At 30.8% G+C, this 18822-nt stretch overlaps 2 protein-coding genes across 2 annotated transcripts; both read right to left on the bottom strand.

Moving 5' to 3' along the window:
* Positions 1-363: 363 nt before the first annotated feature.
* On the bottom strand, positions 364-3965 carry LOC131842573 (D-beta-hydroxybutyrate dehydrogenase, mitochondrial). The gene is made up of 5 exons (XM_059191146.1): positions 3887-3965; positions 3017-3288; positions 2191-2348; positions 1331-1496; positions 364-1038 (listed from the first exon to the last, which is right to left on the bottom strand). Exons 2-5 carry the CDS (start codon positions 3258-3260, stop codon positions 695-697), a joined length of 912 nt encoding a protein of 303 aa, XP_059047129.1. The 5' UTR covers positions 3261-3288; positions 3887-3965; the 3' UTR covers positions 364-694.
* A 5156-nt stretch (positions 3966-9121) lies between these two features.
* Positions 9122-15133, bottom strand: LOC131842697 (coagulation factor IX-like). Its single transcript, XM_059191273.1, has 7 exons — positions 15067-15133; positions 13490-13656; positions 11340-11847; positions 10864-11043; positions 10379-10547; positions 9648-9844; positions 9122-9513 (listed from the first exon to the last, which is right to left on the bottom strand). Exons 1-7 carry the CDS (start codon positions 15131-15133, stop codon positions 9122-9124), a joined length of 1680 nt encoding a protein of 559 aa, XP_059047256.1.
* Between the last annotated feature and the right edge of the window lie 3689 nt (positions 15134-18822).

Genomic DNA, 18822 nt, shown 5'->3' on the forward strand with positions numbered 1-18822 from the left:
TGGTTGGGGACGTGTCCCGCGCTCTCTTCAGCAACTATTGAGAGACTCAATAACATTTTCATTCATTTATTAAGAATCTCAAATATATTTTTTTTCACTTTACGATTACATTAACTGAATAATAAATTAAGAAGTATATATAAAATAAACTAAGAAAATTAAGAACCTCAAATCATGCAGACATGGTTGTATAGGCACTGTTTCCATAAACTTTCCGTTAAAGCATAAAAGAAAACTTGTTTCATGTAGACAGGCCATTGAGAAAAAATCATAAAAATACAAAAGAAATGAATGAGATAAAACCAATAAACAGTATAAAATAATAAAAAAATATTTTATTAATTAGAATTTGAACAGCACTAATTGGCACGCTGACATGTAAATAAATTTATGATGAATATCAATCGTGTGTTTCTCTTACATACATTTCGACTTAGATACACAATAAACAAAATTTTCTGCTACAAAGAGATAATCGAAAATTTTATAATGTAATTCATTCTTAATCTTATATGCCAATATTGTTGTAAGTATTAGCACAGATAATGTAATATTACATAGTATTAGTAATTTTGTCATTTTTATTTAATGCTTTTTGCAAGTTGAAAAAAATAATATACACATAGACGACGCGGACGTATTTATAAATCTCACGTTTTAAAAAATAAAATATACATTATACTATAACAACTTTTTAATATTCTTCAGGAAAATTTAGAAATTGTCTGATTAACCATAGATGAATCTCTTCGGGAAGGGGTAATTTTAGTAAATTGTAATAAAACATATATCTCCATGATTCCACAACATATAAGTTCTTCGGGTTTTCCTCAGTCAAGGCTTTCATAAACGTTTCTATAATTTTTTGGTCTCTTAATGTGTCGAAACCAGAATTGTTGGATGCTGCTCCTAGATAGTTACTTAACGCTTTAATTCTTGTGCCATAAAACACTTTTTGTTCTTCATTTAGTTGTTCAAACATTGCTTCACCATGAGATCTCTGGTTTAACATTATATTACTTGAACCAATAAAGCCACCTGAAAGAGTGTAAAAAAAAATGTTTAATTAGGTATTGTATATTTATGAGCACCGTGGCGCTATGTCTCCGTAGGTATACCTACGTTCCTTTCTTTTACAATGTTTTAAAAACTGCGTTATATTTAGATAGATAGTTTTGATGTTTATACAGTTAAAGGTGAAAAGGCACCTTTACGGTTTACTTTAATTGTCACAATCACCAAATAATACTTACAATAACGTATTTCTAATATGTTTAGAAATTGGGGACTGTAGTTACCTTTATAATAATATTTTGGATAATAAGTTTACCTGGAACAAATGCAACAGCTTTTAGACCATGTGATCGGTGTTCGAGTCGTAAAGATCTCGTCCAGGCTAGCAAACCAGCCTTGCTCGCACTATATACTCCAAATCCAGGGAGTGGATGCAAACCACAGTGACTTGCTACATTTATTATACGAGGTTTAGTTTCGCTCTGAAAAAAAAAAGCTTAATAGTTAGATTTTTATGTAACGGGAATGACAACCGACGTGACATATATATACAAAAGTCACGACCTCCAAATATTGGGGGTAAGTTCGTCGACAGAAGCCACCAACTTTTCAATAGCCGTGGAAGTGGTTTCTGCCTCGTGGATATCTAAACGGAAACGTTGAACCAGGTTGCTACACCAAGATCTATTCGTGCTGTAGAAATTACGAAAGCTGTTGTGCACTAATGTGCATTCATATCTTGGATATCGTACCTACTGTGAATGAGTTCTGGACGCATCGAAGTTGTCAATCAGACAGGGCTCTCGACAATCGACGCGGACACAATTTTAAATCTAACTAACTCGTACTACCAAGTACTATTAACGTCGTATTTTATTTTCGTATAGTACCTACCTAAATCTGTGGCATTTTCATATTTATAATAGTTTATTATAGAGAAAAGACGAAAATGTACTTATAATAACAATATTAAGTCATATTTTAAAGATCTAGTTGTCTCATTATTTTATTTCTATACTTCTATTGATAATCTTGTATAAAGATTCATTTCTATACTTTTTTCAGACAAAACTATACTTAAACTGTATCCGTCCAGAAAAACCTTTATCTGTAATCTTATTATTGTCTTTCTTGGGCAACCTTTGGATGAAGACCATTAATTCAAATCATACTTACTTTCAAAGCTATTTTCCTCAAATCTGGTAAGAATGCCGTTACTACCCTCATGGCGCCCATTAAATTCACGTTTATGGTATTTTCTATAATTTCTGGTGTTTGCCATTCATAGTTACCAATAGTCATTACACCGGCATTGTTCACAATTGCATGAAGTTCTGAATAAGATAAAGGGATTAAAATAATTAGAATAAATAATTGTTTCAAAGAAGATAACTTCTTCTTGACTAAAAAAATAAAATAATGAGTGTTGGATAAAATATATTTTAATTGAACATAGGAGCATAATAGAACACAGTGGAATTGAAATTTTTTTTATTCGGTTGGTACCGAATAATAATATGAACAATAATAATGTTGTTACATTATCAGATATAACGGTATCGGTGTAGCGGTTTAGCACATGACCGATGTGTGTGATGTGATGACCGCGCGTTCGATTCTTTATAATATATTTGTTTGTATTGATCAGGATGTTTTATTTTATATTTTACCAATATGTTATGTAGATATTTATAAAGAAAAGGTTTTTTAATTACTTCTATCAATTGTTTATTTCATGTTTAGCTTAGGACTAGATAACACTGTGTAATAAGAAATAAAACGAAATTATGTTACCATAACTTCATTTATAACGCCATTATAAATTTCATATATTATTTTATAGGTACAGCTTGATTTATTGGGCTTGGGCGTTTTATAATAACATGTAAGTAAGACTCATTTTCATTTCTACCATATGGTATCACTTTAAATAAAAGCATTATAGTAAAAAGTCTATGATCCCATATATGACAATGTAATGAGTGTATAGGTCAATACATACTGTTGTGAGGGTTATCTGCTAACAGCGACATGACATAATCTTTGAATTTGGAAACACTTTTTGAATTCGTGACATCCAGTGAAAATGGATGTGCATTTAACTTGGTCAATGCTTGAGCTGCTTTAGTATTAGTGCCGTTATACATTCCTGCCACGGTGACCAGACCTTCTCGAGCTAATCTTGCAGCTATTGCCCATCCTAGTCCACTGTCACATCCAGTAATGACTATAACTCGATTAGACATTTTTTATGTAACTATGAACAGACTGGCCCTGAAGATAATGCATGTTAAATATTAAAGGTAACAAAAAAATAGACAATAATAGCTTAGCAATAATAGTTTTAGGGACACGTTTTAGGATAAAAAAATAATACCTAATTCATAATTTTATGCGCTGTCAGGTCATCTTATATATAAAATTCTCGTGTCACAATGTTAGTTACCATACTCCTCCCAAAGGGCTTGATCGATTTTTATGAAATTTCATATGCATATTCAGTAGGTCTGAGAATCAGCTACTATCTATTTTTCACACCCCTATTCGACTTTAATTTATATTGACAAAACAGTGTTTGCGGGGTCAGCTAGTTTTATAATAAAATATTTCGTTGTTATATGTCATATTATATGAAAAGGTATCTGTATCTCTGTCTTGTCTGACTTTGTCACGACTAGTAAACCGCTTAATAAATGTCAATGTTATATAAAGACAGATTATAGGTATATGCTTTGTTTTATATTAAAAAAGAAAAAGGGATCGCGAGGCATAGCAAGTGTTATAAGATTTAAGTAAACTTTTAGATAAAGAGAAAGGTATTTGTATTTCTTTTTGAATACTACTAAACAAAAAGTATACCAAGAATGCTTACCTTAGCCAAAGAAAAGCCAATACACGTATAATAAAATAATAGAAATTAACACAAAGTCCATACAGGAGGAAGTTTAAACAGTAACTGGAGTCCATACGTTCTCGGACGACTTGAATATGAAACGAGTTTCGTATTTCGTTGCATATGTACAATGAATTTCATGTTTATATTGTCCCATAAGATCATGGTCAATAGCAAGAATCTCGAACAACAAATCTGCTAGTGCCTACATACATAGGTAATAGTCAGCTATAATAGCTACATAATATGTAGTTAGATATTTTAGAAGTCCTAAAATTGTTCTCGGATTCAATCAAGTAATAAACGCTAAAATTTTTTTTATTTATTTTAGTTTTTTTAATTATATCATTTTCATACTAATCGTCATTCGACTATTCAACAGGAGTACTTTATAATTAAAAAATAATATGAGTACCTACTTATAATTATTATTTCTATACTAATTAAATTATTAGACAACGTACCTATCTATTAATTTTTAGTAGTAAAATCTTTATTGATATTATGGTGGTTTTTTTAACACGACATTTGAGCGTGTTTGAACGCAATCTCACTTGATGTTAAGAATAGATAATGCAAATCGGTTGTTACGAAGGCTAGGAAACTCTATATGGGTGGATTCACTCTCTACTTCTTGTTGAACTGTGGTGGAACGGTGCTGGAGGTATGATTTTATGGAGTTCCTGAGCACATTTCCCATTTTTCACATCGAAACTGTATAAGTAAACGGCTGATCGGATCCAACAAAAAATTTATGAGAAGATAGCCATCACGAGAACTATATATAGCAAAGGATATATTTGCCCATTTTATACAGTTAACTATGAGATTGTAATTTTGATAGATTTTTTAAAAAGTTTAGTGCCTGTGTTGTTTTTCAGTAGTTTATATTTCCTAACAACTATTTTCAATCTGACTTTATTATCTGTTTCTAGTCTGTTATTCCATTCTGTTATCTTCTCATAAACATTGTTCTTTGTTGTTGTTACAGGTAACGAGCTAATTTCTAGGAGTATCGGTAAACATTAAAATTAGTCCGGCGATGGGATGAAAATGTCGAACACTTTAGCAAAGAGATGCCAATAAAAGAGGATCGTTTCGGCACGAATACCCATCTGAGAGATTAGACCTATTGGACGGAAACAATCTTGTATTTCTGGTTGACTTAATTCAGGATCCGATCTCTACTAAAGTGTTTCAATATAATACACCACAAATAATTAAACGGTTTTCGGTCTGGCAAACATTTTTCCTGTAGGTATTGTAGCTAGGATATCAGAAAAGAGAAATTTACTGGATTAGTGTAGGTATTGAAAAGATATATATTATAAAAAGTAAGGCATCTTCTTTCAATAATTCTGGACAATAGCTGTACTAAAATATTTTTATTATTATTTATTAAATACATATACCACCAAATACGGAACACCTAAATTGCTAACAAATTACATGTCATGTCTGTTTACAAAACATATACGGCCTGCATAAATAATATATTTTCAATCAAATGCTATAAAAAGAAGTGTTATGGACTCCGTGGTATGTAGCTGGCTACAAAAAAGTAATTTTATACTATAAACCGTATTATATTTTTTTTATGATTTTTAAAAAGCTTTTATAACAGAGTATTTTTTTAGAATAAGAGCGAAAGTGTAAAACGTAGTTATTATAGTAGTTAAATGAATTAACCAAAAAGTTTTATTTATTTTGTAGCTACTTCCAAATAAAGAGAAGAATAAAAAATATACTACAAAACGTATTTGTCCCAGCGGGGTGTCCGCTAATTGTGATGTGGCGTATATATTTACAGCCGAATCGTTTTTTATTTGTTGCATTGATTTTACATAAATTTACGCGGTCCGGTGGGGCGCCACGGTCCATACCTACATTGTGAATATAGATCGATATGTTTTTAAAATATAGTCATAGTCTGGTTTACGAGATTCAAATACGACCAAGAGTTAAAATCTGACCGAAACTAAAAAACTATATTAGTCAATTTATGTTTCTGACAGACTTGCTGGGGAAGAAAACAGAGATATAAAACCAAAAAAATATTCCGAAAGACAGCAAATATACTAAAGTTGAGAAATGTGGGCAAGTTGTTCACCTCTATATCGATAGTTGAGAATACCTCTGACTACACCATCTGCGATAACAGTTGTGACAGTACGTTTGTATATTTAGTGGGATCCGAATTTAGTAATAATAAGGACAAAGTAAATTTTATAGCCAGTAATCTACTTAAGCTTACTACGTTACCTGAATACGAATGAAACAATAAACGCAAACGTATCGCATAAATATAGAATTTTATCTCATTATTTATATGACACCGCATTTCTTTATTATGTTTGCATCGAAAAGAATATTTTGTGCTTTTTATGGCAGCATCCAATTTCCGACGCTTTATACGAATTGATTAGATTTTGATGTTTATGACCCTGTCTATAGGTAACATATTATACCTTTAGATAACATTAATAATTTAAATTTTCAAAAATGTTGAATATTAATTATGTAGTAAATTAATGTTTGGAAAATGACATTACATTAAGTAAATTTTGAAAGCTATTCTTTTAGTTTTTTAAGGAATCTAAATGCATACTAACATTTTATAAAGACGAAAGTATGTCTGTCTAACTGTACCTTAATAGATTTTCACAATGAAACGGCTGAATGAATGAAATGTAATATGAAAATAGACTGTATCACAAGGGCAGAAATAGGTTATCTTTTAACCCAGAACAAGCATAGCACATAATAATTACGAGTTATTGTATAATACACATATCACCCAAATTTTATAATTCTGGAAGATATATTAAGTATTAAGAAAATTATATTGTAATTAATCACAGAGGTGTGGTGTAATTCTAAAGATCCATGCCTAAGACCACATAGAAAAATGTGTTGCTTAAATTGATTTTGAAAATAGAACTTCATTATATCATCTCATCTTATCTGACACTGCGTTCTATTATCTATTGTATGCATAAAACAAATTTGAAATAGTAATTATTTCACATTTAATCTAGATAATCGAAATTCCGCAATATTCTATATAACTTAGCCTATTTTGTTTCTGTTAACTATAGTATAGAAACACGTCTGGCAGACAAGTTGAAACGTCGTTTGTGGGTTTCAGTGTAACGAGCGTACAAGTGGTCCCAAGTGGAGTGAAGGTTGAGAGCATGAGAACCTAAATGGAAAAGAATGCTTGCAGAAACACTATTACTAGTTTATTCTTACGTAAATATAAATAGTGTATTACATTGTAAACAATATAAAACAATTGAATAATTCAGTACACAATAGTGTGCTCACTGCTCACCAACAATGTAAAGGTGTAAAATAGACATTCTAGTTTTTGTCAAATATAATTATGCAATTTTCTTTACAATATAATGAAATTAATTGAGTATTTAAATTAGCGGTTAGCAGTAGTTCAAAACGATATTTCTCGACTATCGGAATCTGCGACTGCGTATTTACTACAATCAATCATCCATCATCTTTACATACATAGAAAAGGTATATAAATGTAATTGATGTATTTGTATGAAGATTTATATATTCTGTTATATTTGTGAACTTGTATACAATATAAAATATGGTTTTTACTTGTCGAGATTAAAATGCCGCGGTACCCGTTTCCAGCAAAATTAATCTCGTAGTAGATGTATGCTGCAAATATACATAATATGTACATAAAACCTGTAATTTTGTAGTAACAGGAAATTTATAAATAAATATTACAGTAATAATAAAATGAAATTATCGTGGGATCTGTCTAGGAGAGTTCAATTACGTCCGAACTTTTTCCGTCTTAAAACAATCAATATGATTTTTGTATATATATGATATGCATATGTATTTGCAATTTATTTTACCACGCCCATCAACTCCGAAACCTTTGTCCTTACTGTCACATCTATTTAGGAAAAAATCCGTTCACGCATCGTGCAGCGAATAGCGGTCATTCGTCCGACACTTTTAAGGAGAAGGGCACTCTTGGGAAATCTGCACTCCCTCTGATAATAGTGTTTACTCATTTAAGTGTACTCCAACCTCCTGCCGGATTGTGTTGCTTTGTATATGGTAAGAAGAGAGTGGTTTCAAGTGCTTCCGTTGCGTCAACGTTGCAGCTAATAGTTATGCAGTCAATTAAAATTAAACGATTGAGTTCGTTGAGAATATTGATGCGCAATTAATATTTCAACAAAAATGCGCTTTGGGTCTCGTCAATATCGGTGTCTATCTATATTAAGATATACAATATATATATGATATAAAGCAACTACAGGAGAATACCCATCTACTATTTATTTTTAATTTATGGCAGTATTTTCGAAAGTACTAAACTATAGTTACTGTCCCTCCCAACCCCTTATTATTCTAAAGTATATTTCCTATAGATTTGTAGTTCTCTAAATACATTTACTTAGTTGTAAGTACCGCTAGGTACTTATACATACTAATGTACATAAATAAGTTATAACATGAAAGTACTTCTTTATATTAGATATCATTCAGAATACGACTAAGACTTACATTTTATCCCTTTTTTAAATAGGTAATATGTAAAAACAAAACTTAAACATAAAGTTAGGTGACATTCCTTAGTCAATTTAGATAACTATTGCTTAATATATATATATTTAGATACGTTATGGCTGTACGTAGTAGGTAGCATTTTATTTTGATCAAAATAAAACTCGATCGTTGTCCCTTTACTCTTTTTTTGCATCGTTGCATTGCACCTATATTGCTGTAGATGCGATTAAATAGATTCAAAACAGTAAGGTATTTCTGCAAAATTTATAGTTAAATTGCCTGTAAAATTTATCTATATATCTGTACCTCTATGTATAACCTACCCATGTATAATACAATTTTTATTTTGATTTTTATGTATATAATTCAACAAACATTTGATTTGTGTTCACTGTGAGTTATATAGACTATGTGAATATTTTTTCTTTTACCTACGTATATAGTAAGAAAGCTACAAAACGCGCTACGGTGCTAATAGAAAATATTGACAGCATTTTTTTCTGTTTAACTCTCAGTAATACTAATCGTATTTTATCTAAATAATAATATTAGAAATAAATGTACAGCTATATCAAAATAAAACACACTAATCATAAATGTACATGTCAGTCATATTAATAAAATATTGAACACAGTTTACTTAACGCGCACTACTGTTTAATTTCTGATGTGGTCACGAATCCACTGTAGGTACTGATATACATTGGTGTAAAGTGACGGCACAGATGTACCACATGGCGAGTCAGCTCTCTTACCACTAACAACACCGGCTACAAAGTACTTTCCTTCGTAAACCATCATTAGTGGACCTCCGGAATCCCCTTTGCACGTATCTTCGCCAGAATGTCCCGCCGCGCAGACTTGCATTTTCGACAAATGTGGATAATACCTCTGACATTGTCTTTGTGTTACGAGGTTCACAAATGTATATTGCTTGATGTCGGATTTGTATTTACCATTGCGACCCCAGCCAGCGATCGCTAGTCGTAAATTGAAGAAATCTGGGTCGTCAATATTGATAGGTGGTAAGCAGATAGGTCGGATATAATCTAAAAAAGAAATTAAATTACAACAGAATAGCGAAGGAAATAGAAGAAATGTGTTATTTAAATTTCGCACTCATCAGGAAGTAATGTTATCTACATTTGTTGTTTACAATGTTACAATGTTATTTAGATTATACCTGTGTAAGGAGCGGATCCACGGAGCCGTATTAATGCTATGTCATTTTCGAGCCTATTGTTGTCGTAATTTCGATGTGGAGTTACTTCTTCAGCGTGCAACACTATATTTTCTATACATTTCTGACCTTCGCCGAATACAATTTTACAGTCTCTTGGGAATGTTCTTTTATCAAACTCGGCTAAGTATATTTCGACACTGAAAAATAGAGTTGCAGTTAGAAGATTAAATAAATATTTAATTCTAAGAGGATTCAAGGGCCATCCTTAGGCTGCTAGTTAATATTTTTATTTGAAGATGAAGTATTGAGATCCATTTACTACTACTTGTTACAAGTATTGTAGTCCCACAATTGACTGAAGTCCCTTTTGGAAACTATTGTATAACCTGCTAAGACCATGGTTCTTAGTAAGTGCACAGATAATATAATATTATATAGTAGGTAAATGGATCTCATCCCTTCATCTTTAAACGATAATTCGTAGAAAGATTAAGCGATGAGACGAGTACGCAATAAAATCAAGTTAATGAACACTTCTGACAGCCATTACAAGTAAGTAATATAAAACTTGTAAATTAATTAAAGTTTTTATTTCTAGTTTATCATAAAGTATAATAAATTACAACTACAAAACTAAACATATTTTAATAGTATTTGAATCACATTAGCATACAATACGATTGTTAGGCAAATCATTAGGTTAGGTATAGTAATAAAGAAAAGCTAATTACTCTTGAACTGTGGCTCCTTCGTCAACGACACAATGTGCAGCTGTTAACACATAACGGGAACTGATAAGTGAGCCCCCGCAGCTGAAAGCGGCTATATTTGTTCCATAGTCGAATGTAGTTTTCAGTAAAACTGTCCACGGAAATTGTTCTAATTCTGTTTCTTTACCACCTGTATAAGATATTAATTGGATATAAGTAGGTATATCTATACAACTATAATAAAACGTACATGCATTAATTCCGATTTGGTACAAATTTTATATAAAATAAAAAAACTAACGAACTATCTAAAAACTCAGAAGCTACTTCTTTTTAAAGTAGGCTTTAAATTAAACACTTAGTTTAAGTAACACGCATATATAATAAATACTGATTATTTTGCCATACACACATACACAAAAACCTACATGACCAAAAAATATATTTGTACCCAATTGTCAATTTAGTAACCCATATGATAACCAAAAAATAATAATTCTCTCAACCTGCTATACGGTTGTCTATAGTGATATTAACTTTTTCTGATTCTGCGGCGCGTTTTTGTCTATTATAATTTCTATAGTCATCCATTGGAGATTTTCGCTGCCACGAGGGTAAATCTGCTCTAGGATATATCCGGCCATTACGAGAGTTCCAGCCGTTTTGATTAAAATATGCTGATGGTGCTAAAAAGGTGAACAAGCATTAACATAATTTGTGCGTTACTGTGCAATGGTGCAGTTAAGTTACAAACTTGAATCTTCTAAAGAAATGAATTTGTTGTATTATGCTATAATTTTAGAAAAACCATTTATGTTTTAAAACTATTTTAGTTAATAAAGCATACAACTATAACAAAGAAATTAATAGGGTCTTAGATAAATGAACGATAAAATAGAGAATGATTACTTGAAAGTGAATATTTTCAGCCAGCACATAAACTCAGAATTATTTAAAGTAAAAGCTATATTTCAAAACATACCAGTAATTCTATCATCGTCGGAAGCCTCTAGTCCACAGCATCCAATTCGAGCATCGGGGGGTAAACTCGTAACAGGACACTGACCTTTTATATTACGTGACCCAAAAGGATTACCATTCATATTGTTATTTCTATTCACACTTTGGAAATAAGGATTCTGATTTTGTGCATCAAAACCTTGTCTTATAGGGTTTGACATTGGGTTTCGATTATTGTATTGCCGGCCATTAGGGTACTGATTAGAATTATCATAAGGATTCATAAAGAAATTGTCGTACATATTACCCCTATCGAAATATTTACTATTTTTAATGTCTGCATTTGTATTCAGGTTTTTATTATTTGAAAATGTACTGGGTAAATTTCCAATGTTAACATCTTGTGTACTATGTTCATTAGTATTTGATGAATTATAATCATGCTGGTTTTTTTTACTTAAATTGTTTTTGTCATTATCTAATGAATCTTGCGGCGTATCCGTCCCCCAAATTGAATTTGGACAACAAACCTGAAATAAAAAATATAGAACATACTGATATCTCTATTTGTCAAATATTTTTTATCTGAGTAAAACAATAGCAGATGATATGATGGTATTTAAATTATTATCATTTCATTACATAGTATAAAGTCGCTGTCGCTGTCCGTCCCTATGTATGCTTAAATTTTTAAAACTCCGCAACGGATTATGAAGCGGTTTTTTTTAATAGATGTTGTGATTTTAGAGAAAGGTTTATTATACGAATATAATACATGTACACCCGTACAAAGCCGGAACGAGTAGCTAGTTTAATATAAATACATTGTTATGAGTAATGATTAAAATATAAAGTGTAGAATAATTTGACTAAGTAATTAAAAAGTTTTCATATTAGTTTTATAAATGTTTCTTGATTCTATGCCGTAATATTTATTCGTAATATATCCTGTAGGAGTAGGAGATACTTATTATGGCGAAAACTACTGTATAAAATCTGTTTCTAGTGGAGTATATTTGGTTATAACGAATGGAACAAAATACTGCATTGATTGTTTATTTATGCCATCAATTTGTCACTTCGTAGTTATTATCGTTGCAGCGAAATAATGAAATGACACGTTTATTTTGTGATAAATTACTTCATTGTATACTGATAATGAAATTAACTTCCCATAAAACTGTATTTCGACCACTAGGATGGCGTTCCAATAATAGTTTATTAACAAGTTATTTACTAAATTAATAGGTACTATTTGTGGTTTATTACGTATGTAATTTGTTATCTGGGTTTGCTGTAATTATGGTGACGGTTTGATATGTTGTTTACTTGAGAAACTTTAAATTATATCTACGTAAAATTTAATAAGTTTCAATTTATTGATAAGATAGGAGATTATACAATAACCTCCAAAATTTTATAATATTTTTTTGAGCTATTTATATGTAGATGTATGTTTACCTATAACGTAATTAATATACCCAGGTAGGTCATGTCGTTAAGATACCACAAACCCGCATGAAATGGTTCGCTTCATTATTCTAAATGCGAATTTTCGGGAATTAAATTTCTATTTCTGTAATTCCAGAATAAAATGGGAGAATGGCGAATGTGTGATATGAGGTAAACGTCCTCTATCTTAGATTTTATCATATTGTGAGATAAGATCAAGAACATTTCCGTTATACAAAAACTGTAGAGTACACTGTTTTAAATTGAGATCGACAGTTAAGAAAAAACACGGTATCTTATCACGATTTAATTATTTTTATTGAGTTTTCGATATTTCGACAGTGTTTCAACCGCTAAGATCACGGGTAAACTGATTAACAGCGGGTAGATGATAAATAAAATCTTTTATACGCAGAAATATTCGTTTACCTTTACACGTCTTTGTTTGTGAATGTCCATTGAAACTCGATAAAAACAAAAATCGTCCTCAGAAAGTGTATTTAGTAAATAAACTGTCAAGGCTGGTGCTTAATTTCAAAAGCTACACTAATTAATAAGGTGTATCTCAACGCATATGGATCGAAATTCTTCCCTAAAATAAATCGGTAGATATAATAAACTCAATAAAATTTACATAGAATCGTTGATCAACCATTGCCTATTAAGCATTCATATACGTATGAATATATGCTTCCATAATTTGCATTAAAATAATTTTACCAGATCTCCTTTCGCTGATGACGAGAATCCAAATAGAGGGCCTGGTTTATTACTGTGTGATGATTGACAGCTAGATTCATATCTTTCCACCCATTCTTCTTTCTCCTTATTATTCAATTGACCATAAAAAGCACAATTTTGTGCAGGTACACATTCTTCACACGGTTCTGTAATCATATGCTAGTTGTTAGTTATGTTCATAGATAATAATAATTATATCCCTAGACAAATCAGCGCCGAAGCTAATCACAGAGGTTGTGTTATGGATACTAAACAACTGAGGATACTTGGACATTTTAAATTAAATAATACACTATGTATTTTATGCGCATGATATACATAGAATACACCCAGACCAATTCAAACAATCATACTTATGGATACAAATGTTTTATGAGTGTCGTGGCTCCGTGGAGTTCTTACATATAATACTAATGTGAGAATTCTGTAATGCTGGTAGACTGGAAATACGGTTTTTTGGAAGAAATAGGATTTTATTACATACTTATTAGCAACGTAAATTAGTAACCGAACAGAAAACGTACAGCATATGTCTACAAATACCTTTTCATCTGGTGCATAGTGAGCAAACCTCAAAGCCGTAAGAGAGCGAGTTCGAATCTAGACGGTATCATATAACATATTTATATTATTAGTTGAACCAATAAAAGACAAAAGGTAAAAAACGAATAAACTCAAATCTATAATATTATTAGGGCTGGCAGAATTATATTTATATTACTTGAATATAATAAAAGATTTGATAAAGATATACTTGTATGATACGATATAATACTTGATGTAGTTAGTGGGTTACTTATATCTTATTATAAGCGAAATTCAATACTGTCAATATTTATTTTTCTGTAGTGTATGATCTCTGACCTTGTTTCTGTAGTTCACCGATCTAATTTATTTACAAGTTTCTGCTGGATGTTACAATACGAGGATTGTACAACAATAAAGTCTAGCAAAGCGGGAATATATAAATAACTATAGAAAAAATACCTAAATAGTTCTGAAAATTGAGAACAATTTCTATTTTTCTAGACACGTAGCATATGCGACCACAGTCTAATGGGTTTGTTAATCTTTAGCACTTGAATATCGTAGCGGAACGCTGTTAGCTCAAGCAAAGCTTACCTAGACTGTTTAACATGAAAATTAGAATATGGCAAACTGTGTTAATGTTTTAGATTCTAACATTACTGAAATATCCACATTTATATAAATATATATAACATTTGTTTTTGATTGTTGAGTTTATTCAAGATAAATTTGCTACGATATGACTCATGCATGTGTAATAGTGTACAGTGAACCAGTGAGGTTCACTGTACACTATTACACATATATATCCATTAAAAATAAATTGTAATATTTATGTACCTGTTTTCATAAAATAAAATAATTAATTAATTGATAAAATAATATATAAATCATGAAACTGATGGAAAAATTATAACAAAATTCAAACAAAATGTGTTATTGATTTGAATGCCTCGTCATAAATATTATCTAAATGTCAACACATCATTTATACAAGGGTAGGATAGATAATTATGAAAATAACTAACCTTTAGGTACGCCATTTACAGACAATAAGTTTAATGTTAGTAGGGTACAAATCCAAAAGCACACCATATTCCTAATTTAAATATCACAAAGTTACACAACAGATGACAATTATTTGTCATCGCACCCCAACGACGGCCAACAACTGAGTTATTGTAAGAGAGCCGTCTTAATTATCTATAATCTCGTTTGTGGGTATTTGCCACTAATTATATGCTTTACCTACCTGATGTTGATTGGTCCATTTAATTTGATGACATGCGATTATAGCATTTACTACCGATCGGTATGAAAATCATATCGACGAAAAAATAAATGAATGCGTCAATGGAAAAAAATGCATCGGTTGACATCTATTAGGAAACGAAGACACTTGTCTCTGATAGTTACATTTTCCCTTTTAATAAATGAATCATCAACAAAATATTAATCATTATGACAGAGTAATTTTAACTGAATATTGTATTCTATTTTTGTGGATGTTACCATATACATATTTAATATTAGCAGATTTCGCCTATTCTTTTTAGACAGATAAGTCCCATATATTACATAATTTTAAGGTCGGATGTTCTGTCTTAATTGGTAAAATCGATTATCGAACTGTAAAACTATCCTTATTATTTAATTTTGACATTGACTTTGTAGTCAATTATCAAATATTAGTCTTCATGATTAGCAAACCAACGCACCGCTGGCATTATAATTTATCTATTTATGTTTAATTTGTTTAATATTAATATTGGTAATGGTTACCACTTGCTATCAGATGATAACCCAATTATAAGCATGTTGAATGGTCATTTTTTATTTTATCACCATTTTTACAAGATACTTCAATACATTTCATTCAGAAAAACGGACAAGAATATGAGCCCAACTGCATTTTGATAAATAAATCATATTTGTTTATTACCATTCGTAACTCCATTTAAAAGGTAGATATTACGATAATGAATAAACTCGTAATACTTGTAATTATCTATAATCAACCAATTACATATACCTAATCCCTCATTATGCATTGTTCATACTGCATTCCTCAAACCTAATTAGATTGTTTACACACACAATTACAACAAAAACGACTTCAACTGCAGGTACTATGTACGTACTTTTCAATGCAATGCTGCAAATCTCAGGAATTTGCAAAGTGAATTCAATAGTAGCAGTAATTGGTTGCTCGAATGTAAAAACGAAAACGGAATGACGCACGCAGTAACAGACCCCGTCGGAAAATCAATTAGCTGGGTAACATCGACTCTTTACGATAAACACACATTACACACAGAATCAAAAAGCCCATACTCGGCGCAGAACTCGAATATGAGGTCCCCTCATGCCCTCTCATCGTGTGGACGTTTCGTTAATGCAATTGTCAATTACCGTTCTCTGTCTACGTTGTTATTTGTACTGTAATGAATTTAGTTTAAGAGTTGAAAGGGACGATAAGAAATGTCAACTTCCAATGCAAAGTTACATGTTACAGATTTTTAATTTTTGCATAATGCATACCTGCATAATGCATCGAGTAAGCCCATTTTTAAAAAGAAATTATTTATTTTTCTCTTGAGTCACAATGTGTTATAACTGTATTGCACTGTATTAGTGTTATATTTATCTATATTTAGCATTAATGTATGACATTATATAATATCAGATATACTACATATATATATTATTATATGTTTATATTTATTTGCATTTCATGTATATTATATAATATTTATTAGTAACCTTGTGATCGTTTTTTGACATAACTGCCCCACAACGGTTTCTGTATACCTAAAGGTTAGCTGGTGGAGAATGCCATACGGCATTAAGCGCGCCTTTGTAAAAGTTATATTGTGCATAAAAGAATAAATAAAAAAATCAATAAATTATTTTCATGCAATTGCATTAATTTCCTATTTAATTACTTTAACCTATGTTAGAATTGTATAGTGTGTATGTAATAACCTACAAAATATTTGAATCGAATTGTAACCATTTACTTGTCAATCTGAAAATTTGTTATGTAAAGTTACAAAATTCACTTAACATTAGGGACTTTGTAACCCTTTTGTTTAAACGGGACTTGCAGCCAATTTAATTTACTTTTTAAGCGCTTGGCTGCGTTCCAGTATCAACGGTAGGTATTATAAAATGTGAAGTAATTAAACGAAATAACTATCGTCCCAAGATGTATCTTAAGTAGATAGACCAGCGAAATGTTCTTAATGAATAATGAACTGACTAGTTTCTGTTTTTCAGCGAAAATGTATTTCATTTAAAAGGTAGGTACAGGTGTAGGTTGAAAATCTTAAATACAAATGTATAAATTTTTGACCAGACAACTTTGTATTGAAATAGGTATTACGAACATGGTACTACATATTATTCCAGATAGTACAAATGTTTGAGTAAGAAAACCAAGGGAAACATAAAATGAAATGGAAGAGCATTCGCTGTGTTGCACTTAGCTGCTTGTCGTATTCGAGAAAAGACTTCCCCTAAAATGTCAATGAAAAACAAAGTAAGATGATAAGATTGCAGTGAATAGATCGGATTCTTTGTTCATTGACAGTAAAAATTGTGAATACTTTTTGTAGATGTAGGTTACGAATTTCCGTATCCGTAACTTAATATTTATTAAGTTTATGTTTATGAATGTTATATACCTATAACATCTATATCAATTTTTTCATAAAAATCAACACAAATCTTTATAGTACCAATAATATAATTCATATACAAATACCTAACTTTGTTTAATTTCTAGGTACAGGTTTTCCGTTTTCGCTATTTGACACGGATGACAAATTTATTTATTGTAACTCAAATATAATCGGAGGTAAGGATTACAGAGAATATGGAGCCCCATTTTCCGGGTGCACTTCCGAGGTTTAAGAATTTATGTATGAACTATTGTGGACTCTACTATGTACATTCTTACGTAGGTATTGAAACGCTCCTTTACTACTAATATATTCATATTTGTCGCGGTTTAAGTAAATATTGTCTAGAATTAATGAGAGTTTGTCACAAATAAAGTTTGAACAGATGTTTTAATGCGAATAAGATCGAAGATATAACCGTCTTTAGAAGTTCAACTAAGGATATTGTTTATATATCTATTTGTTTATAAGTAGATTATGTAATTGTTACCTAATGTACTGTATTAGATTGAACCTATTTATTTTCTTTTTCCCTTTGAAATGAATTGAATGTGAATTTCATCCCATATTAAGGGTTTAGATACTTTATACATATTCTTATATCTATAGAAATTCTAAGCCATTATCTATTCATTTATCCATTTATTAATAACCATTTATCTATCCATCTAGTTTTGGTTAGACGTACATCAATTAGTAATTAGTTTTTCATTAATATATACTTGTTGAAAGTGTTAAATATATATGAAATGTTTTGAAAAATCCACAAAACCGCAAATTCTTAGAAGCTTTTCTACAAGTCTCGAAAGTTTGAAATCCCAAACAAATATCTGGTTTCAATTTACTCCCAATTAACTCCAGGTTACTTTCACTCGTCAAGTGGCACTTAGTCGGGATGAGTTGCTTGTAGTGGGTTACGATAGGATGGGTCTTAATTTACAGGATAGAATAGTTTTATTCGATTAGGGAGGCCGTAAAGAAAGGGTATTATGTAGGTTTATACTTGTGTGTTTACTATGTATGGGTGTATCTTGAAATTATAGCTTTACTTTAGATAGCGTGTAGGTACTTTATATGTACTTTGTACTTGACGGCCTTAGT

The sequence above is a fragment of the Achroia grisella genome, unplaced genomic scaffold (assembly GCF_030625045.1).
Source record: "Achroia grisella isolate CSIRO2021 unplaced genomic scaffold, CSIRO_AGI_Agris_v1 utg241, whole genome shotgun sequence".
NCBI lineage: Eukaryota > Metazoa > Arthropoda > Insecta > Lepidoptera > Pyralidae > Achroia > Achroia grisella.